The sequence below is a fragment of the Catharus ustulatus genome, chromosome 2 (genome assembly GCF_009819885.2).
Source record: "Catharus ustulatus isolate bCatUst1 chromosome 2, bCatUst1.pri.v2, whole genome shotgun sequence".
NCBI classification, from domain to species: Eukaryota; Metazoa; Chordata; class Aves; order Passeriformes; family Turdidae; genus Catharus; species Catharus ustulatus.
Window position 1 is genome coordinate 5,294,775 of NC_046222.1, and position 22,347 is coordinate 5,317,121.

The 22,347-nt window shown below is 43.1% G+C and overlaps 1 protein-coding gene across 1 annotated transcript; it reads left to right on the top strand.

Annotated features, from left to right (window-relative positions):
* The first annotated feature begins 458 nt into the window (after positions 1 to 458).
* LOC117009747 (cell surface glycoprotein CD200 receptor 1-A-like) lies at positions 459 to 5,699 on the top strand. Its single transcript, XM_033084074.2, has 4 exons — positions 459 to 502; positions 2,447 to 2,528; positions 3,247 to 3,555; positions 5,382 to 5,699. Exons 2-4 carry the CDS (start codon positions 2,468 to 2,470, stop codon positions 5,636 to 5,638), a joined length of 627 nt encoding a protein of 208 aa, XP_032939965.1. The 5' UTR covers positions 459 to 502; positions 2,447 to 2,467; the 3' UTR covers positions 5,639 to 5,699.
* The last annotated feature ends 16,648 nt before the right edge of the window (positions 5,700 to 22,347 follow it).

Genomic DNA, 22,347 nt, shown 5'->3' on the forward strand with positions numbered 1-22,347 from the left:
TAAAGTTGTGTTGGAAACTGGAGGTGACATGAGGGACCTCCAAACACAGAAGGTCAAAGCAATATATCCAGCAGAAATGCAAAAATAAGAGAGTTTTAGAGTTTTTTTGTTGTTTTGTTTTGTTTTCTGGGTAGACGGTTGCACATGACAGATGATGATGTAGTATTTGACATCTTTGTTTATTTTTGGATTTTTGACATATTTATTTTTCAATTAATCTTTCTGTTTGCATTGTTAATTGATGGAAAATAAACCCAATTTGATATTATACTGGATATGGAAATGAGAAACATCACTGGACAATTTTTGGACATTCTTTAAAGTAAAAGTGGAAAGTATTTTGTAGCTGTAGTGAAATCTGCAGCAGCGCCTTAGTCCAAGGTTCTGTCAAGGGGTCACTTGTGACCTGAAGCTTCTGAAAAAGAGGGAAGATCTCTTGTTGCTTAAGGAACTGCCCAGTCAGCTCTGAACTTGGAATCCTGGGCTGGTGTTTCTTAGTGTGGTAAATGAGCATGTACTGTTTATATGTAGAAACACATTTTAAAGATGTGAAGAAAAAATAGTGGTAACGTGGATAACGTAGATTAGTTCCCATCAGAATTATTCCAGGAAAAGATGTCAAAGGAAGCCCTCCTGGGATACACTGGGGAGTTGACTTTGGATGCAAATAAAGAATTACTGAACACTATTTTAGAGAGTGAAACACTCCAGAGATTTGTGTCACAGGAAATTTTCTTAGTCATCCAGACTGAAAACCATTAGCAATCATATGCCACAGGAGTGACAACAGAAGATCTATTTAACTCCACAGTCAATGAACTAGGGGCTGATATGACTTAAAATTTTGTTTTTGAGATTAACAACCTAGAGGAGACAGCTGTAGAAAAAACCATTGAGCAAGCAAGTGAGGTTGATTTCCTCCTTCAGTTTTTGTTAGTAAATATTTAAATAATGTTGAACATTGCATGCATTTACCTGGTTTTAAGTTGGTGCTTTGCACAGCTCAAGGCTTGTGGCTGGCGTGTGATGTGTAACAACAGACAGTCAAGGTTGTGACATGTCACAAAGCAGTTTCTCTCAATTTAACTCTGCCACATCCTCTTCAGGGCAGTGTACTTCCACCAGTGCGTTTTTTGACTCATGGTGAGAAGGGGGTGGAGGCTTTATCTGCCTGTGAGAAAAATCAGCTGCATGTTCAGGTCTCAGAACCAACAAAGAAACTGATGGACCATACAGCTGAACACAGGCACTGCCTGGGATGGAATCTCCTAAACTGAGATAGTCCCCACTGCAGTTATACTTGGGCCCTTCTTGGGGACAGAGAGGGAGGGGAGCTCCAGGAACATCCCTGCAGTTCCCTGGTGTGCAGGAGCTGCCTGGGATCAGCCATCAGCACTGGGATCCCGTGGCAGCGGCTGCAGGCGCTGAAGTCTCCCTGCTCACCCCAGAAGAACTGGAACGCTGGAGCAGCTGGAGCTGCTGCTGCTCCCCTCCCAGGCTCCTCCTGAGCCTAACTGAGTGAATCTCCCCCAGCTCAGCACTCCTTGGGATGAATCTGAGCAGCAGCAGTGCCATTCCACACCTGGAAGAGTGACACATGCATCGTGCCAGCCACCACCACCCAGGCTGAGTAAAAATTTTGATTTATTTTAATGCAGCTGTTGAGGCACTTTAATTCCATCAAAGGCAGGAACACAAGGCGAGCCACCAAGTATTCATTTGCTGCTTTTAAATGGGTTTGCTTAATTTCTGCTTGGTTGTTCCTTTTTGGATTTTCTGTCTTCCTTCTCGCTCAGAGGCGCAACTGTTCAAGGGTTGTGAGTTTTAAAAATTGCAGATTAAATTCTGTGTTTCATACATTAATAGTTAAACAGTCATATACTCTCTTCTTTCTGTAAGGTCCCATTTTTAATCATTAATGCCTGTTCTCTTGAGCAAATAAACCCCATATATGAGATTTGTATGCATTAAAAAAAAAAAGATACTTCTCTGGGAAAAGTTCCAATATGACAATATTCACCCTGCCTATGAAAGCAAGAAAAAACTCGCATGGTTTTGATCCCTTGCAATAGAAGGGTTGCTCTTTTTGTTCTGCCCCAAAAGGGAAGTTGCTCTTCAAGAATTTAAAAGCATGCAAAGGCTAGGAATAATTTCTTTGCCAAATAGCTTATGAAGTCTACATCCTGAGTAGTATCAGAGATGCAGGAGTTTGAAAAACTGTAAACAGTAGCTTGTTTTGGTTTGTTTGGAGTTTTGTCTTTCTCAAAGTATTTTTTTTTTAAATTTTCAACCCTATTTTGGCCTTACTTTTTTCAGTATGACATGGGCTCATGTTTAGAACTCCTGCTTTCAAAGGAAACAGGGGTTTTATTGTATATTCTCTTTGAAGGGATGAGCACAACAATTTGTGACTACATGCCATTTTCTTTGCCTTCACTTTCTGCAGTGCTGACTCCTTCTGCTAAAGATGGCTCAGAAACAGGCAGTTCTGGCTGTGCTCCTTTTCTTGCCAATCAACCTGGTTGAAAGTAAGTGAGAAAGATCCAAAACTACATATAGCACTGTTTGGTACTCTGTGTTTCCAACTTGACAGGACACTGAAACTTCAACACACCAGAACAAATTTTGCCTATTGTTTAGTAGGAATGGAAAAAGTAATGTCACTTCAGCTGGCAAAATAATTGAGTGCCTTGCAGAGTGGCAAAGAATGATAAATCTGATAGGAATCCAAAACTGGTGATCTAAAGACACATCTGTTCAGCTGGGACAATGGCAGGGGAGCTATGATTTCTGGAATAAAAGGGATCCACCTATGTCTCTTATAAACTACTGCTCCAAGGGATGTTGGTTTTAACCGTGCCACATGTGTGTGCCACAGCTATCCCGAGTTTTACTGGCACTTGAAGCAAGGCACCTAATTCAGGAACACAATCAATTTTTAAAAAGTAGTTTCCCTTAAGAGTGAATTTTGCCTGCCCCATCAATTTTTCAAAGCCTGTCTTAAAGTGATAGGAATTTGTTGCCTAAAAGAAAGGTGGAGGACTTGCAGCATCACTGTCCACAGCAGAAAGGCACCATCTCCACTGCACTTCCAAACTTCAGGAAGTGGATCTGGAAGGTGAATACCAGCATGTGCCGTAAGACTGTCAGTACAGTCAGGAAGTGCATTTTAACTGAAGCCAAGAGTTTCCTGTGCTTTTACAACAGCTGTAGCATCTTTTTAATGTATTTTTTCATCTTATGCAGCTCACGACAGAGTGATTGTAGAGGCTGGCCATGAAGCTGTGCTGAGTTGCCCCAGGATCTCCAAGGTGGATTGCATACTGGTCTTATGGAAGATGAATTGCAGCACTTGCTGTGTGCTGTCCTACAGAAGGGATATAAATGAGACAAAGAGGAACAACTGCAGTGAGAGGATCACATGGAAATACTCACCTGTCATTGACCTTGCACTTCGTATTTACCCTGTGAACCTCAAGGATGAGGGAAATTACACCTGTCAAATTGTCAGTGGGGAAGGGAATTTTGATTGTTTCTTTTCTCTGACTGTGATAGGTAAGACTGCATCACTAAAGTAAAAATTAAATTACAGTAATTTCACGAATACAAGCCGCACCAATTTGACTAAGATTTTGCTCCTAAACCGGAAATGCGGCTAATAATCAGGAGCGGCTAATACAACCTCAGAAGTGCCTGCCAGAGTGCTGAGCCGAGCAGCTGCAAAGTCGGCATTTTGCGATTGTTACAAATCGCTACTCTGTTGCACCGCGGGTGGAGCCTGGCTCCCTGTAGGCAGCACGGGGGGCAGGGAGAGAGGCGGGAGAGCTCTCTCCTTCCCTCCTCTGCCACAGCCCAGGGGAGAGACGGGGGGGGCCCGACGCCGCCATTGCCGCAGCCCGGGGAGGAGAGGGGGGACCCGGGCCGCCCCTACCGCGGCCTGGGGAGGGGCGGGGGGGGGGAAGCCCGCGCCGCCATTGCTGCGGCCCGGGGAGCCGACAGGAGCCCCGCGCTGCCATTGCTGTGGCCCGGGGAGCCGACGGGAGCCCCGCGCAGCCATTGCCGCGGCTCGGGGAGCCGACGGGGTGCTTTGTCCCCGCCTGCCACCGCCGCGGCAGGAGCGGGGAAACTCCGTCCCTGCCCGCCGCCGGCGCCACGGGCGCGGGAAAGCTCCGTCCCCGCCCGCCGCCGCTGCCGTAGGAGCAGGGGAAGCTCCGTCCCTGCCTGCCACCGCGGGGCAGCGCCGACCCGGGGTGACTGAGCCCAGTGGCAGCGGCGGCCGGCCCCGAGCTGCAGCACCGTGCTGGCCCACCTGGCCCCGTCAGCGGCCCCTAGCGGGCCGAGCCTACACAGCCTTAGCTCAGCCAGTAAACCCCGCCCTCCCGCGGTTCTGTTACTAATTGCACGCAGGTCCTCGCTGCGAACGACAGAGCGGCTTATATTCGTGTGCGGCTTATCTATGGACAAAAACCGAAATGTTTGCCAACACCCAGAGATGCGGCTTATACTCAGTGCGGCTTGTATTCGTGAATTTACTGTAGTCTATTTGCAACATAGGCAGGAGCAAAATAATATTAGGAAGCATAATGAAGACATCAAATCACCTTTTTCATATAAACTATATCTAGGTTTCCATAAATTATAAAAACCCAAAACAAACACAGGAAGACTTTGTGTTTTGGCTATAATAGTTAAATCATCTCCATATAACTAAAAATCATAAGAAATAGATTTTCAATTCTATGATTGCTTTTAGTAATTTTAGTCACTTGAATTTTTTGGGTTTTGGTTGGGTTCTTCTATTAGTTTGTTTTGGTTTTGGGTTTCCTGCAGAATCTGTTTTTTGTTCCCTGCAGAATCTTACCTTTCTGATAAAGATGTAGGTGTGAGTCTTTCCTTGCTTTGCCAAATGCAGAATGTGAGAGGTTGGACTTCAAGCACAACAGTTCTGTCCAACTCCTCTTCTATTTCCCTGCTATCAGATTTTTGATTCTACATATTCAAACTCCTAAATATTGTACCTGAAGCTTGAGCATTCTGCCTTTTCATCAGTTAAACTGCAAATCTTTATTTAATCCACTCCTCTCTGTCATCCCATCTCCTGTTAAACAGTCGTTACCTTTTGGAAAAGAGGAGGAAGCAGTATTTTAGATGCAGCCTGCTAGTTTTTGAGGTGTCCACCTTGGACTTTTTGATATATTGTTTTTCCTTAAAGATGTGCTAATATTTTAAATTATTTTAAAATCTCACTAATTGGTTATACAATCTAAAAAATACCACTTGTTTGTCAGTTTCTCAGTTGGTGATTTTATACTAAAAATGAATGTGAAATATAAAATATGAATATAAGTAATGGTTGTGGCTTTTAAAAATTTTTTCTGCAGTCCCTCCTACGGTGACTCTGACCCACGACCCGAGCAGGGTGGCTGTCTGTCAGGCAGCTGCAGGAAAGCCACCTGCTGACATCTCCTGGATCCCTGCAAGCAATCACAGCTCTGAGGAAGAATTCCATCACCCCAATGGAACAGTGACCAGAGTGAGCTACTTTGGCTGGACCAACAGCTCAATTCCCTCTGTCACCTGCCTGGTGACTCACCCAGCCATGAACCAGACTCTGGACTTGGAGCTGAGATGTAAATAATGTTATTTTATGATTGCTTTTCATCATGCTTTGGGCTCCTCTCTGCTGTTCTGTGCAGCTGTTCCCATTAAATGCCAGGGCCCTGGAAGTAGGTTATAAGGTGAAGTCCTAGTGCATGTTGAGAGAGAAATTAATAATTTTGAAATCAAATCCTCTGTGAAATGATATGGAGAACTTTTCAGTATGATTTTTTTTTAATTCCTGTTCTGTTTTACAAGAATTCCTTATTCTGCTTTCAGTGGGTTCACCTTGGCTGGCTGCCAGGTGCCCTTCAAGCTGCTCTGTTGCTCCTCCCTCTTCAACAAGACATGTTGAGAGAAAAAAACAATGGACAGCTCATGGGTCAAGGTGAAGACAAGGAGAGATCATTCACCAATTTCTGTCACAGGCAAAAGAGGCTTGAGACAAAGTAATTTCTTGCCAGTCAAATCAAAGCAGGATAGTGAGAAACAAGAAAGAATCTAAAAGCACCTTCCCCACAATATTTTGTCCAGCTTTTCCACAGTGGTGATGGCCTGGAGAAGATTTCCTTGGGACATGTCTGTCTGAGACTTGCAAGTGTTCCAAATGTAGTAAAGATTAAAATTCAGCTTCTCCTCTGGTTGTGCTGGACCTGTTGGGAGTCTATTGCAGTAGGATTTGTAAGAACAGCTGAATAAATGCTCATATCCCCAAAATATCTCAGTAAAGGCATGAAGAACAGGAATCAGTATATAGACCATCATTAATAACAATATTTTGCAGGGATGGCTGCTCAGTTTTGTTGTTCAGAGCTAATAGTACTTGAAGAAAAGGAGAGTGTAAAGGCAGATGAGTTGAAAATGAAAATGTGTTTGTACACACAAAAGACTGGGGGTGTGAGGCAGCTCCTTGTATCTGGTTGACATGCAGACAGCTCATCTGTTTCTCTCTGTTTGGAAGCAGAGGATTAGCTTTTTTCTCCAGTTAAGGTAGGCAGTTATGTCACAAATGCATGGATCCTGACATGTAGCTCTGTAACTTGCTCTCTTTTCTCATTGCTCAGACACTTCCCAAATGCTTCTCTACACCCTGAGAGGAGCAGCTGCAGGTGTCATTGCTGTCACTGGGGTGACTTTATGCTTGATTTTCAGGTGCAGAGGTGAGTCCTTTGGTGAACCTGAAATGCATTACAATCCCATAGCTGAGTAGGTACAAGGGCATTCACTTTACTGCTGAGACTGAGGTGGGAGGCAAGGGTTGAGGAAAATGTTCATATATTCACTGTCCTTTTGGAGAAGTCATAAGAAAACAAGGGGTGGCAATTTAAAATAAATCTGGAGTTTGGAAAGAGCCAAAAGTATTGGGATATGAATGCATTACTGACATGTCAGAGATTCACTCAGGATGAAAAGTGTTCTTTCTGAGAACAGGGCAGGCTTTGAGTTTTTAGAATTGTTTGTTCTGCATTTACTGGCACAAAATTCTATACTTAAGAATGACAGTTCATAAACTAAGCACAAACTGCTCTGTTTCCATGAGCAGTGATAAGTTTTCCCTTGGTCAAGTGTACATACTTTGATATCTTTCAGATAATTGAGCATGGGGCATATTAGATAGCTGATTTGTTTAATTTCTCATGCTAAATGCAAAACACATCTACTAAGAAGAAAATGAACTCTACCCCAGAAGAAACCAGGACACCTAGCATGACCAAAAGTTTCAATGAAGGGAAAAATAAAGCAAGCGTGCATTAAAAAGCAGGATGTAAAAAAATTTAAGAACTTAACATGTTTTTGAGGAAAGTCTTTCAAGAGCTGGGGGCAGCTAGAGGATATAACAGCTGTGTGCCCTGCACCATCAAACCATTCTAACTTCCTGAAATCCTCCTTTTCAGCTTGCTGGTTACATAAACGGGCACAGCAGAGTGTGACGGTAAGTGAGCTTTGTGCGTGTGTGTGCTTTGCAGGTTTTGGTGTATTCGTCACTAAAACTTTTAATGTAGAATTTCTGAGCAGGCTTAGCACTGAAATGAGGTTCTCTGGCAATGACATGGGCTGTCCTGGAATAAAATCAGCCCTTACCCTTTTTACACTTGTGTATGATTAATAAAAGTTATCAGGCCAAGGAGAATTAATGTGGCTGTGGGGGTGGTTGTAAGAAAGGCTGGGATATCAATAAAGCTTCTATAGGTGCTTTCACTGTTGGCTGTGACTGAAGGGCAGGGTTTCGTCCAATGTGGAGCTCCTGGTGTGGGCTTTGGTGGCTTCTCTCTGCCTGCCACGACCAGAGCTCTCTGTGCCCTGCTTCTTGGGCTGATGAGTTGATCTGTTGAGTATTTGAGAATGAGAAATAAATCACTTTAGTATTTTCTGTCATGCTGATTTTGTATGGAATAGGCTTGGTGTAACCCAAAGAACAACTCAAAATGTGCATTGCTCAAATAAGCAACTTGATTTTTTTTTTAATGAGTGTATTTATCATGATTCTGCCCTCCCCCCCAAATTATAAGTACACTTTTGGTGACCCTATACTCTTTTTATTCGCACTGAAAGAAAATTTAATCAAAGCAGGTATTTTAGGCTGCCAAAATGTGTAGGAAAATGCTGACTATTTGTTGAATAATCATTGTGAGAGAGCTACAAAAAAGTGATGGGAATTGGAGTGAACTATTTGCACATTGTCACAAGAAAAAAAATTTTTTTAAAAGCCTGGGAGCGTGACACTGCTGTTTCAGATTGACTGTTAGTCAAATGCACAGTTGACTGAATGTCACTTGAGCTTTTTAGCACCAGATGTGATTATAGATGAAAATGCTCCTGTTTATTGTGTGGATTTTCCCTCACATTGTTCATAGGACACTCTTTGTAATAATGATGATGTCTGCTTTCTGATTAATCTATGAACAATTTGTCTTCTGGAAATAGCAGGTGTTGTGATGCCTCTTTCTCTTCACTGAATATGGAAAAAAATGGTGACAAAGTGTTATGTTTAGAGTCTCATAAACTGAAATGTGACTTCACATTATGAACAATATTTGTTTAAAATCACAAATTTCAACACCAGGATTGGAATGAAGGTAAACAATTTTCCTACAGGCTCTGGAAATGGAGCAGATGTCCAAAGGGTATTTGACAGTTCAGTGAAGAGCTCAGGGTTCCTAAATTTGAAGTTGTAGCTATAAGTTTTATCTAACCTTCCTGGCATCAATTTGTCACAGCTTTTCTTCTCTGATGAGAAAATAATGCTTTCCTTGGTCCTCCTCTAGCAACTGTAACACCTGTGATGTCTTTGTGACCTGGTCTTTCTGACTTTGTGGTCTTTGCTGTTAATGATAACTTGTCAGCTCCTTGATTTTGTGTCCACAATCTGTATTCACCTGTCATGTACTGGAGACAGTGAAGAACTCAATAATTAACCAAGTGGGATTTATTCTACATTTCCTATCACTTCTGTCATGCCATAGTTTGTACTTTTGCTCTTAATGGTGCTTCTTTAAGCAAGTACCCACTTTTCTCTTTTTCCTCCCCAAACTTTTCATGCACTAGTTTTCTCAGTTTATTGATTTTTATGTTCTCCAAGTATTTTATCATCTAGTTTTATTTCTTTCTCTTTTTGGCATCAAATCCAATTTTATTCTTCATTCTTTTATTGCCTTTTGTATGTGTATAAGAAGAGGTTCCAAATAGTGATTTGTTCTGGAATTTTTAGTGCTTTTCACTGAACTTCTCCACAGAGACATATTTACTGCAGGTCTCCCTCACTTTTTAGTTTTTTCCCCCAATGCATAATAGGAAATTAATCACTCTTGATGAGAAACATCTTCTGTTCTTAGACTTCTGTGAATCTAAGCTCACATACCAAATCTAAATACATAACATGCAGCATTTTATTTGTTCTTGGCTGACATCTGTCTTACAGAATCATAGAATTGTTAAGGTTGGAAATAACTTCTGAGATACTAAAATCCAACCATTAACCCAGCACCATCATGGTTACAACCAAACTGTGTTCCTCTGTGACACATATACATGTTTTTTAACACATCCAGGGATGGTGATTTCACCACTTCCCCAGGCAACCTGTTACAATGCCTGACCAACTTCTCAGTGAAGAAACTTTTCTGAATATTTAATACACTCTGCAGCACCCGTGAGGAAGAGGAGTGAGAAAAATGTGAGAGGAACAGCCCTGCAGACACCAAGGTCAGTGGAGAAGGAGGGCAGGAGGTGCTCCAGGTGCCAAAGCTGAGATTCCCCTGCAGCCTGTGGTGAGCCCATGGGGGTCCACAGAGGAGCAGCTCATGAGGATCGCATCCTGGAGGACACTTCAGGCAGGAGCTGTGACCCTGGAGAAGATCCATACAGGAGCAGGTTTTCTGGCAGAAACCACACTGGAGCAGTCTGTTCCTGAAGGACTGCATCCCATGGAAAGCACCCATGCTGGAGCAGTCATGCAGAACTGCAGCCTGTGGGAAGGATCCACATTAGAGCAGATCCTGAAGGACTTTATTCCATGGTAAGGAACTTGCTGGAACAGAGGAACTGTGTGAAGGGGGAGTGATGGAGGTGAAGAGGTTTGAAACCCCCAAACCCCATTCCCCACCCTGCTGCACTGCTGGGGCTGGGGAATATGAGATAAATCTGTGAAGAAGAGGGAGTGAGAGCAAAGGATTCAATTTTGTTTTTTATTTCTCATTATCCTCCTCTGTTATTAATTGCTAATAAATGAAATTAACTTCCCCAAGTCAAGCCTGCTTTGCCCATGACACTAACCAGTGATGTCCCTGTTGTTATATTGACCCATGAACTTTTCCATCATATTTTCTCCCCCTGTTGTGCTGAGGAAGGGGAGTGAGAGAGTGTCTGGCTGGGCACTGTCAGGTGGTAGCCAGCCAAGGTCAATGCACCAGGCAAGGCTTAGTCACCAGCAGGGCTATAATAGGAAAGAGGATGCTGTAAACATTGGATTCTACATTATTAAGGCATTTTTATGCCGATGGTCCCTCTCTAGGTCTTCTGACTTTAATCTCATCAGTGTGTACTGAGCTCTGAAAATTTCATTTCCACTCATTCTATTCTCTCAGCTGTCAATAAGTACTGCTGAGCAAACAAGGCTAAGTGCTTTTGGGATTGATTTTTGTCTCACTTCTGCCACAGTCCAACAGTGCTTATACTGTCATATCATAATGGTTGTATCTAGCTGTGCTTATAGTTTAGATTTCCACGTGTACGTCTGAAAGAGAAACCACAGACACCCCCCCGAAATAGTTTCTTTGTTAGATTTATGATTTCTGAAGAATACAACCCCCTGTTCTGTGCAAAACACACAGCCACATGTGGCAAAACAACGTGTTTAGTACACGAATGTCCTGTAACTCACTCCATCTCGTGTGAGAGGAATGATGTGTGGAATAAACAGATGAGTGAGCCCACTGCTGAAAAGCTCTGGTCTGGCTGCTCATCTTTTTGTGCAACTCAGGAAGATGGGAATCCAACACCACCAGTCAGTTTTTGTTAGGGCTGCCTCCTTAATCAGGCAAGTTAGTGCCTGCAAAGCTCTGGTACCTTCAGGAGCACTGCCTGTCTCCAGGTCTGAATATCTACACTACAGCTACACTTAGTATCACATCCTTCATCATTGTCATTCTTGTGTAATCAACAGTGGCTGCCAATTTCATGCTGCTATAGATAGCAAAAAAAAAAATCTGCACTTATATGCAAACATCTTGATTCATAGGTACATTGCTCTGTGTGTGTGTGAAGCTGCAGGAATATACACAGGAAAAGTTACGGGTTTTTTCCTTGAGAAATTAATTTCTTAATAATTTCCCATAAAAGAACATCTCATTATATATAAATGTTGTGAAAGACCTTATAAGACAGATAGACACGAGGAATAAAATGAAAAGTTGCTGTGGAAACCATAACCTGAAATAAATCTTTCTTCTGTGCACTCAAAATCCCAGTCTTTGTCTTCTATTAGAATATTGTTTGCATATCATTTCCCTCTTTCAGAAAAAATCTGAATTTCTGATACACAAATGGAAATCCCATCTTGACAGTGACTGTACAGTGCATCTCAGACTAATGGAATTTTTTTTTCTTTCCTATGAGTATTTTGAGCCTTTCTCTTATCCTGGTATTAGTCTAGTGTAAGACAGGAAAAAAAATGTAATCCCTGTTGGTCAGTACTGACCAGCTGCAGCATCTTTGAAGTGAAGATATTAATGCCCTAATTGGAGCTAATTTTGGTGTAGGAGGCAGCTTGGGATAGGGTATAGAGGAGAGAATAAGAAACACATTGAAGATGCTAAGGCACAGAGGAAATGTTTGGCTAAACACAAAACATTCTTTAGCTCTCAGCTTGCAGCTGTCATAATCCCTCTATAGCACACTCTTAGAAAAACACATTTTAAATAGGGCCTGTCAAATGAGCAAAAAGAGATTTGAGCTCTGATACAGAGAGGCTGGATCACACTGGAGCTGGTGTCCATGTTCTGTCCTTGGGACTCTCCTGTGGCTGTTGTTTTCTGCAGTCATCTGTTGGCAGATGCATTCACACAGCGTTAGCCTGGGTCAGGAATGTGCTTTTGGAAAGAAACTCCCGGTGGTCCCGTGCTCACTGCGCGGGGTTGGTATTGTTCAGCTGCCTTGGAGCACACAGCAAACGCTGCATCTTTCCTGCAGCGCCCCAGGGGTTCACCTAAAGCTCTCCAGCTGCTCACGGGTGTTCAGCTCACAGGATCAGACCAGAGCTAGCCCAAAATAAAATCCCCCAACCCGTGCTGTGCTCTGTCAAATCACTCCTGCTGAGCTACGCAGCTGATGAGATAAACTTAGCTTTTGTTAAACAAGCTCTTCCTGCAGTGTGATTTTTTTCAAAATCTGTGTTGTATGCAAGAAATAACTTCACCATCAGCTGCAAGAAGGCACTGAAAAATACTAATTAACAGTGCTCATGTGTTGAAGATCATTCTTGATCACACAAAGGATGTGCGTGGAAAAGACGGGGCCAACAATTGAGTGTGCTCCTGTGATTTTCAGAGTAGCAAAGAGCATTGGGGACTGATTCTTGATCTGCTAAAACTGGATTGCTTGGCAAGAAAACATAGCAGACATGGCTTCATGCAGGCATTATTGCTGGCTAATCTCACATTTTCTTCACAAATGCTGAAATACCACAAAGAATGATTTAAGATCAATCTGCACAATGATTTGCAAATGCATTAGTCCCATTTTCCTTATTCAGTAGTTACATATATAAATACATATACAAAAACTGGCATAGAATTTCTACTGTTACTGCACAAGAGCTTGCATTTGAAAAGTCATTGTGCTTAAGTGCAAATGGAGAATTAGCATATCTGTAAAAAAAGGAGGGTGTGTGTGATAAAAAATGTGTAAAAAGTCAAATTCTTGGAATACATCTACTAGATGCAATGTCAAGGCCAGTCCCGTATCTGGAGTTCACCCTCAGCAAACATTTTAGATACAGACACTGCCTGATGGGCAGGCAGTGCTTCTGCCCTTCCAGTTTTAGTGCCATCAGTGGAGAGCTCAGCCTGGAAAAGTTTGATGGAATTGGGTCTGAATCAGTACTTGAATGGCTCTGTGGTATTCTATGTCCATGGCAGGGGGGGCTGGAACCAGATAAAATATGGGGTCCCTTCCAACCAAACCATTTTTGTCTTTAATCTATAAGATGAAGCAATGAGTTCCAAAAATTTAATTATGTTCTGTGAAAAATTATTTATGCTGGTGGTTGAAACCCACTTCTTGGTAGTTAAATGCTGAGAGGAGGAAGCATTACTGTGGTGAAGCTGAAGGAAACAATCAGCAGGTAGCAAAAGAAACACTAGTGGCAAAGAAGAGAAGCAAGGCACCTCACTCCAAAAGAGAGGCAAGAATCAGGAAGGATAGTAGGGAGAGGACCTCAAAGATTCCCACCTGCCCCCAAAAGGGCACATCCAGGAGTGTAAACAACCATGGAAAGGAAAATTTGGTCAGGTTTTCAGTGATTCATGAACCACATCCCTGAGGAAGGACTAGGGCAGGGTGTGGAGGCTGAAAAAGATTCTGAAAGTCACAGGAAGGATCAACAGTGGATTTTCCCTGTTAAAAAAATAACTGTGTGAAAGTGATATTTAAGAAAGGCTTGGTTTAGGTGAAATTTGGTAAAACACTTTGAAAGGAAGGACAGAAAAGTTCCTCCAGATCACTGCAGTCAGTGCAAGGAGTGTGGTTAGGAGGAAAAGGCACGCAAAGGGGATTCATCTGAGGGTGGATAATGCTGAAGACACAGCTTCCCAAGATCACACCTAACAAGACTTGTGAAAAGAAATCTAAATAAGGAAATGAATAAAATAAGGAAAAGTAGTGAAGTCTTTACAGCTATTTTTATAATACAACGAGAAGGGGAAAAGGGAGTAAAACTGTTGCCAACTGTAGTTAAGTGGGTAATATCAAAGTATTTACTTTTATATGCCTAGAACTATGGTCAGGAGGCAACAGATACGGTATTCACACCAAGCAAGTGTTAACTGCAGGTGTTGTTAGAGCAGGAAATTGAATATCATCATCAACTACATTGAGGTGGAAGAGCAGCAGTGATCATTACATGACAGGAGCAATCATGTTGGAAATGGGCTGTACAGAAATAATAGAATAATGATTTTAAAGGTGTTGGAGGAGTAGAAACACATTTTAAAGATGTGAAGAAAAAATAGTGGTAATGTGGATAACGTAGATTAGTTCCCATCAGAATTATTCCAGGAAAAGATGTCAAAGGAAGCCCTCCTGGGATAGACTGGGGAGTTGAATTTGGATGCAAATAAAGAATTACTGAACACTATTTTAGAGAGTGAAATACTCCAGAGATTTGTGTCACAGGAAATTTTCTTAGTCATCCAGACTGAAAACCATTAGCAATCATATGCCACAGGAGTGACAACAGAAGATCTATTTAACTCCACAGTCAATGAACTAGGGGCTGATATGACTTAAAATTTTGTTTTTGAGATTAACATTAGCAACCTAGAGGAGAAAGCTGTAGAAAAAACCCTTGAGCAAGTAAGTGAGGTTGATTTAGTTGATGTGACCTGGAACATGGGGATGTGATCTTAGTTTAAGGGAAAAAATCATGTATAACTAGGGGGAACTAAGTGGTGAAGAATGGACCAAAAAAGCTCAAGATTTTATTTTAAATGAAGCTGGGAATTTCTTTATGTTAAAGATGTCGAGATGTTGGGAATTTCTCTTCTAAACCAAAAGAAACATCAGCTCAGCTGATTCTGAAGATAAGGGTACATTCTATTGAAATGGACATTAGGAACACAGGGAGACCCTGCAAGGATGGGGAAAGAGGATTGTCCTGCAAAAAGGCCTGTCCTAAGGACCGAGAAGCTCAGGGAATTGCCTACAGCTGTGGATATTGCACAGGTCTTGCAAAGTACCTTTAATTGCTTTGAGAGTCCCAAACCTCTCATTGCATCCCTGTGCCTTGGGAGAAACAGAGGATCTTGTGGAGTTGGTGTTTGGAGTAATACACAGCCCCTGCTCTTTAAGGTAGGAAAAAGGTGTGTGGGGGTAAGACCTGCTACAGAAAAACATTTGGAGTTTTTTCTGCAGTGAGCAGGGCGTTTTGGTCTAAGTTTGCTTTTGATACTTTGGCAGGGTGGGCTGGGCCAGGACTCTGTGTTAGCCCAGACACTCCTGTGATGAGGCAGAAGAGAGTCAGTCTGAGCAGTGAAAAGCCTTGAGAAGTGATGCAAATAAAGTCTTTTATTGCAAAGTGTTAGGAAATTTTGATTATCAGTCTCATCATTAATTTGCTGTGTGATGGCTTCACATCAGAGGGTTCAGCAGCCATTTGGGCAGGGATGGAAATGAGTATCTGTGGATGCAAGGTAGACATTCAATATAACTCCCACTTTTTTTTTGTGTCCATTCTTTGGGAGTGTGGGTGGGATAAACAGACACACCAAAAGTCATTACTTGCCTAAGGAGAATCCACCCCGCCTCAAATCCTGTGGTGGCTGTATCTGGATCAGAAAACTGCTAGATATAGTAAGAGCTTGACATCTGCTTGATGTTTGGAAAATCCCATCCTTCATCAGGGGACCAAGTGGCAGCCTGAGGAGCCATCTTTGTGTGATGTTGAATGGACAGAGTGAAAATTTGATGGTGGCCTTCCATAGAAACCTGCTTAACATTTTTCCTATTGGTTTCATGCAGAATTTCCTCATGTGAAATTATTTTTCATTTTCCACCATCTCTGAAAACACCAGCTGACTATAGCCTTGCTTGTTTTCACTGAGTACTCACAGAGTCTCTGATGGTTTTTGCTTTGTTTTACCTCAAAATCCCACTTGTTGGAGTCCCAGTTTTGGTGTTTGGCTTACTCTGTGTTCCTGGATTTTAAAATTATTGAAAACCCAGTGGATTTGATACCACAGCTGTTAATGGCAAACTAAGCAAATCTCAGTTGTACTATTTTCTGAAATCCCAGCTATGACTTCAAACAGTAAAGGTTAACAATAAAGAGAGTAGCCAAAAATAATATATTTCTATATTGTTTCATCAAATCTCTACTCTAGACCCTAGACCTTTATGTCAAAGGAACTGCCTTACTTGTTTCCTGACTTTAACGTTTTACAGACTTTAAAAAATAACATAGGGAAACCTAAGGAGAGAATCAAATAATGTCATAGTAGGTGAGGAGACTTGGGTTTAATTCCTTGCAGCTGTTTTCTTTTGTAAACTTGGGCAATAGTTTCTCCTTCTGTCTCTCTCTCTGCTATGAATTTTTATCTCTAACTGAGGACACAGAACAAAGGAAATGTCCTTGTTTCTCCTGGAGATGCATTATTTTAATTACTATAAAAGACAATGAAGTGCTCAGACAGTAAAGCAAGGGGATTGTGTTAAATACAAGAGAGGAAAAAACAACCAACAAAGCCACTTTGAGGGTCCTGACTTAAGGCTGGATTGTTTAATATTTCTATCAATTTGCTGTGCCCTCTGTGAACATGGAAAGTGAGGACATCAATAGCATCTGCACCTTACTTGGTGAGAGATCTGACCTCTGCTGCCGACTCAAACCTTGGTCTCACTTTTACAAATATCTTTGCAATTCTAAATCTCTGATGTTGCAAAAGAGTGTAGAAAATGCACCCACCTGTGAAATGGCAGTGTAGAATGAAATGGCTTTTTCTTTTTCTGTTTTTTAGTGGATTTTTTTTTTGTTATTAAAATAGAAAATAAGGTACTTATCATTAAGTTCCTCTTTTCCTGCTTGAGTTTTGTGCCTAGATTGCTACAGCTTGGGCTTATTTACAGCTTTGAATAGGAGATGAGTAGAGCAGCAAGGAAATGGTACATCATATTGATCTCCCATAACTGTCAAGGCTGTCCACAAATGGTGCTGGCTGATACCTTTGGACTTTTTGAACTTCAGGCAGAAGTAGCCTGGAAGGAAGGAATCCTGCAGCATCTAGACAAAACAGCCACCAGACAGGATAAACTGCTGGCTGATATTAATGTCTGGTTTATTGCTAGTTTCTCTTTTTCATTTTTTTTAAATCCCCATGTGCTTGGGGAGCACTCTTTTTGGGACAAGGTAATATCTGAATTTCTGTACTTGAAAAGAAGTCCAGGTGCTTGACTGCTCTTTAGACACACTTGGAAATTTGCAAATGGAAAAAACCATGAATTTGTGGGCAGTAATTCTGTACGTAGAAGCCACGTATCAAATTCTGGCTGCCTTGTGGTCTCTGCAGCCTCTCTGAGCAGTGGGTCACCTGTGAAGAAGTGGGTAGTACTGAAGTGGAAGATTGTGGTGATGAGGTTAGAGCAAGGAAATGACCAGGTGTGGGGGATGTAGTGTGAAAGAAGGAAACAGAAATACAGCTCTATACAGGGAGGAAATGGTGTCATGAGTCAGTCTTTTGCTGCGTGAAAAAAGGATTATTTTGGGTTACTAAGCTATGCTTTATATGTATAGACAGCCAGATCAGAAAATGCACTGCTGAGGGCATGATACTTGTCATTCCATTCTTGGCAACAAAGGCCAGAGTCATCTGGAGCATGTCCATGGTCTGCATTGTTTCCACAGTGATGCCAAGCAAAGGGCAAGCTGGACTAATTGCTCAGCAGGGGACTTGCTTGTATGAAAAAGGCCTCAAAAGGCTCAGAAGTGACCATGCCTTAATGACAGCAGACTGCAGCAAGCAGTGTTTGTATTTCAGTGGCAGGACTAAAGGGACACAGGCCTGTCATCTTCCTTGGCTGTGTGTTCAGGCTGGCCTTTCCCTGACTGCAGTGACCGCAGCCCTGAGGACCTGTGAGCCAGCATGTCCCCACACTGTCCTTCTGCAGCTGCTGCTGGGACACCAGCTGAGCTGAACACAGAGACACCTCTTGGGAGGCTGCTCTCCCTGGGTGCTGGATTCTGGAGTTCATTCATTCTGGTTGTGCTCCAAGCCATCAATCCTTTTCCTTACTAGGGCCTGGGGAAGCTCTTATCCTTATTTCAGATCAGCTTGCTTCATTTTACCTCGAGCCCTTTGACAGGTACCTTGTGATGCAGAGACAATCACTCACTTTAGAGCTGAGATCTCCTGTGATGTCGGTGACAGTGTTCAAACTTCCCTGCTACAGCAATGAAACTCCAGGAGATGCATTTGAGCAAGGAGACCTCCTATGTCAGAACATTTGTCTGGATAAGTCATGTAGTGACAGAAAGAAATAAATTGAGCTAGGGGAATAAGGGAAGGAGTTTACTCCACACTTGCTTATTATATGGTGAACTACTTCAGCTAGAAAGAGTCCCTGTGATATTTTTGCACCAAACAAATGCTGAATATTGTAAAGAGCACTGTCTGACAAGAAGTTCTACCCACACATTTCTGGGCAATTGAATAGGAGGATGTGGTTTGCACACTTTGACCATGGTGTATGCAGAGTTACTGTTTGAACATCTCTCCAAACAACCTAAAAATGTGAATTCTCTGCTATTTAAAACTTGCTTGTCTTGAGAATGTCTGAATATCTGTAATTACCTCCTCTATAGCAATATATTCCACAGCAGAAGGGAATGATATGGGATCATACTGCCACAGTGTATTCCCTGGGAAGTGCAGCATAAATAACTGTAACTGGCCTCACAGTTGTGATGAAAGATTTAGATTGACTTTCTTGATCGTTGTTTTATTTGTTTTTCCCTTCCCCTTAGAAGCCAACAAAACTTGGAAAGAAATTTCCAGGTCTGGTGAAGTTGTTTGTGTGGGATTTTGTTTTGTTTGTTTTGTGTCTGTATGACAGTGAAGAAAGCATATAGGACAGAAAAAAGATGTTGACAGAAGCACAAGAGTCAGAAAATCTGTCATAATTTTTCTTTCTGCTTTGCAAAGCAGCTCAAGTAGTTCTGTAGCTTTTGTGCTACCTGTATTTTTAAAAAAGAAAAAGAAAATTCAAACTGCAAGTGAATTGCATATATAAGTCTAGATTCACTTTTCCAGAAACAGGATTGGAATTGGGCAGCTGACAGGAACCAGCTGAAGCACTTGGGTATAAATCAATGGTTAGGCAATGCAAGAGTCAATTTCTTAACATGAAAAATGCTAAGGGAATTAGAAAGAACCTTTTCAATTAATGAGTTCTCCTCTTGTTCAGAAAAAAATCTGCCATCATGAATCCCTTGTATTTGTTAATTTCTAACTCTGAAAAGGATTGCTTGTGACACTTTAGCTCCATGTTCAGGTACAAATATTTGTGTGGTCTGTATGGGTTTCTTTGTGTACATGTTCTGGTCTCAACTGAGACTTTAAAGCTCCTCTCCTCAGTACCTAGAGTATGCATTGATGTACAGCTGCCCAGTATTCCACCAAATTCAGACATGCCATTGATAGAAATTCACAGAAATTGGATGAAGACAGTAAGACTTCAGTTATTCACACTTCAGCATAATTTTTCTTTCCTAGAATGAAATTCCAGTCATTGACCACTTTATAATTCCAGAGCATAATTCTCCATTGCCCTGGACTTTGCTTGTGCAGGGGGCTGCAGATTTTGGAAATGAGAGTTTTGGCCACTTTATACAGTACTGTGCAATATCAAAAAGTGGTAAAGAGCAACTGTGAACAAAACCTCTAGTCCAGTAAACACATACAAGACCAATTCAAAACCAGTTATTATAATTAATGTCATTACTTTAGAGAGCTGAGTGGCTATTTCTGTAGTGATTGATATTAAACCCTGCCAGGCTAATTACCTTCTGAGAGGCCAGAAAGGAAAGAGGGCTTTCCCAGGGTTGGTTTGTTTTGAAATTCAATTTCACAGAGGCGTGTCCATCTCTTTCAGTGTCAGTTTTCAAAACCAATCCCTGATTGGTTTTTGTCAGACATACAGGGAGCCTAGCTGCTCCTCTCAGAAAAAAACACTTCCATGGGTTGTCTTTGGTGCCAGACCAGCACACCTGATCTCTGGTGTTTCACATTTTCCAACTGCATAGGTATTTCTGCTCACCATTTCAAATGACAGTCTTTTCTGACCTTTGCTTGGGAGGTTGTGCACACACCGCTGAACTCCCTGGACTTCCCAACTTTAATTGGAATGCCCTGAAGTCTCATTCAGCTCACAAAATGTTACTTACTACCTCACTAAGCAGCAGCTGTGAGAGGGAGCAAATGTCAGGTTCTCTTTTTTGGAAACCTCCGTTGGGAGGTTGTCCCGGGAGCCTCATGCTATGGGAGTGTTAACCCAGAGAAAAGCTGTATTGCAGCTCCCTTGTTCACCAACCCTGCCTTCAACCCACTCTGTGCTCAGTGGCTCCTCTCAGGTTATTGTCCCAGTAATGATTCCTTATGCAAATCAATATTTCACTGATGTTTTATTTCCTTTTGTGTGTGTGGTGCACCTACCTCTCCCTGAGCAGACACTGGGTGCACCAGGCACAGCAACACCGGCACTCAAGGGAGGCGATTGCTCTGCTCCGCACTGCTGTGGCCTTAGCTCGAGTCCTGAGAGCATTTTTGTGTGTCTTGATCTAAAAAAGATATGGAGAGTGTCCAGAGGAGGATGGTGAAGGGACTGGAGAGGAAGCCTTCTGACAAATGGCTGAGGTCACTTGGCCTGCTCAGCCTGGAGGAGACTGAGGGGAGAGCTCACTGTGGGCTTCAACACCCTCATGAGGGGAACAGAGGGGCAGGCACAGCTCCCTTCTGGCATCCAGCCCTGAGGGAATGGCATGGAGCGTGCCGAGGAGCAGAAAGTGGCCTGGATGTCAGGTGAAGTCACCCAGAGGGTGGCTGTGCATGGAACAGCCTCCATGGGGCACTGGCTGCAGATCCAAGCCTGCCAGAGCTCAAGATGCGCTTGGACAAAGCTCATTGTTGTGCAGGGCCAGGGGTTGGACTCGATGATCCTTGTGGTTCCTTTACAACTGATGGTCTGATAAACCCTGTGCGGGGCTCTGAGACTCCTGCTGGCAGAGGGAGGATGGCGCTGATGGTTTCCCCGCTCTCCTCATGTCCGTCCCCACGCCGGGGGTGCCGTGCTGGGACAGGGGAGCGGGGCCCGCCGAGCCAGGAGGGTGTGAGGGCTCGGCAGCCGGGACTGTGACCGCGGGGATGTCCCCGGGCTCCGGGAGCTCGGCCGGGGCCGCTGCCGGGCTCAGTGCCGCTAGAGGGACCCGCCCGCCAGGAAAAGGCTCATCCCGGCACATCCCGGCCCTGCAGGCCTGGCAGGCCGGGAGCGGCCCCAGATCGCCTCCCGATCCCTCCCCGCTGGATGTGTGCTCGGGTTTGCTGCTCGCTGGGGCTGTCCCCTCACGGAGTGTCCCAGGGCCGAGGCAGAGCCGTTCTCTGGGAGAACAGAGCCCTCAGTGCAAGCTGCTCCCTCCTCCTCCCCTTCCATCCGTGCTGTTTGCACCTGAGTCAATAACCCCTCGCTCCCTTCTGGTCTGTGTACAGCTGAGCATGAGAGAAGGCAAAGCACTGTCATTTCCAGCCTTCCTTGTTCCCCCGAAGTATCTTTAAATGAGAGCTCTTTAGCCCAACCATACAAAATAAGACAAACGTGCTACTGAAATGACTTTTCCCCTTCCCTCACAGTGTGCAGTGTGCTGTGGGTGAGAAGAGAGCGTGAAGTGGGGTGAATAGAAAGGGTGGTTCAGAGGAGTATCACTTGATTTATTTTTCTCTTAAATTTAGACTACTTCCTTCTATTTCTATTTTATGCCCTATTTGCAGGTTTAGAACTCAGAGGGTGTTTCATTTGCTTTTTGTTATTCTTCTCCAGTGAAGTGAAAGAGAGGAGTGCTGGAGTAAATTGTTATGGAGTGCTTTAACACCGTGTTCAGTGAGCTGGAGACACGGGCGAGGGCCAGGCTGGCAGGGACTGGGGAGGATTGGCATACACTGGGGTATTTAACTGAGAAAAGTGGGAAACGTGGTAGAGGTTTGGCTGTTTAAGTTGTACTTCTGAAATACAAAGCAAGCGGAGCATCTAGCCCTGTCACGTCAAAAGCAAAGGACAAAGTTCAGTACTTGAGGTGGCTCTTGAGAAGGAGGGAGGGCATTGGAATGTAGATAAGATTTTACTATATCCTTTCTTACTACTACTTTTTTTCCTTTTTTTTTCTCTGCTGTTTGTACCTCTCAACATGCCAGTACTTGCAGTTCCCCAGGCTCACTGGCTGAGCACGGCTGGTGCTGACCAGAGTTGTCACAGCAGTCTTGGAGAAGGATCTTG

Excerpts from the sequence above, each read along its gene's own strand:
- LOC117009747 (XM_033084074.2), top strand. The coding sequence starts at position 2,468 with ATGGCTCAGAAACAGGCAGTTCTGGCTGTGCTCCTTTTCTTGCCAATC. Across the intron at positions 2,529-3,246 it reads GCCAATCAACCTGGTTGAAA|CTCACGACAGAGTGATTGTA; the intron begins GTAAGTGAGAAA and ends CATCTTATGCAG. Across the intron at positions 3,556-5,381 it reads CTTTTCTCTGACTGTGATAG|TCCCTCCTACGGTGACTCTG; the intron begins GTAAGACTGCAT and ends TTTTTTCTGCAG.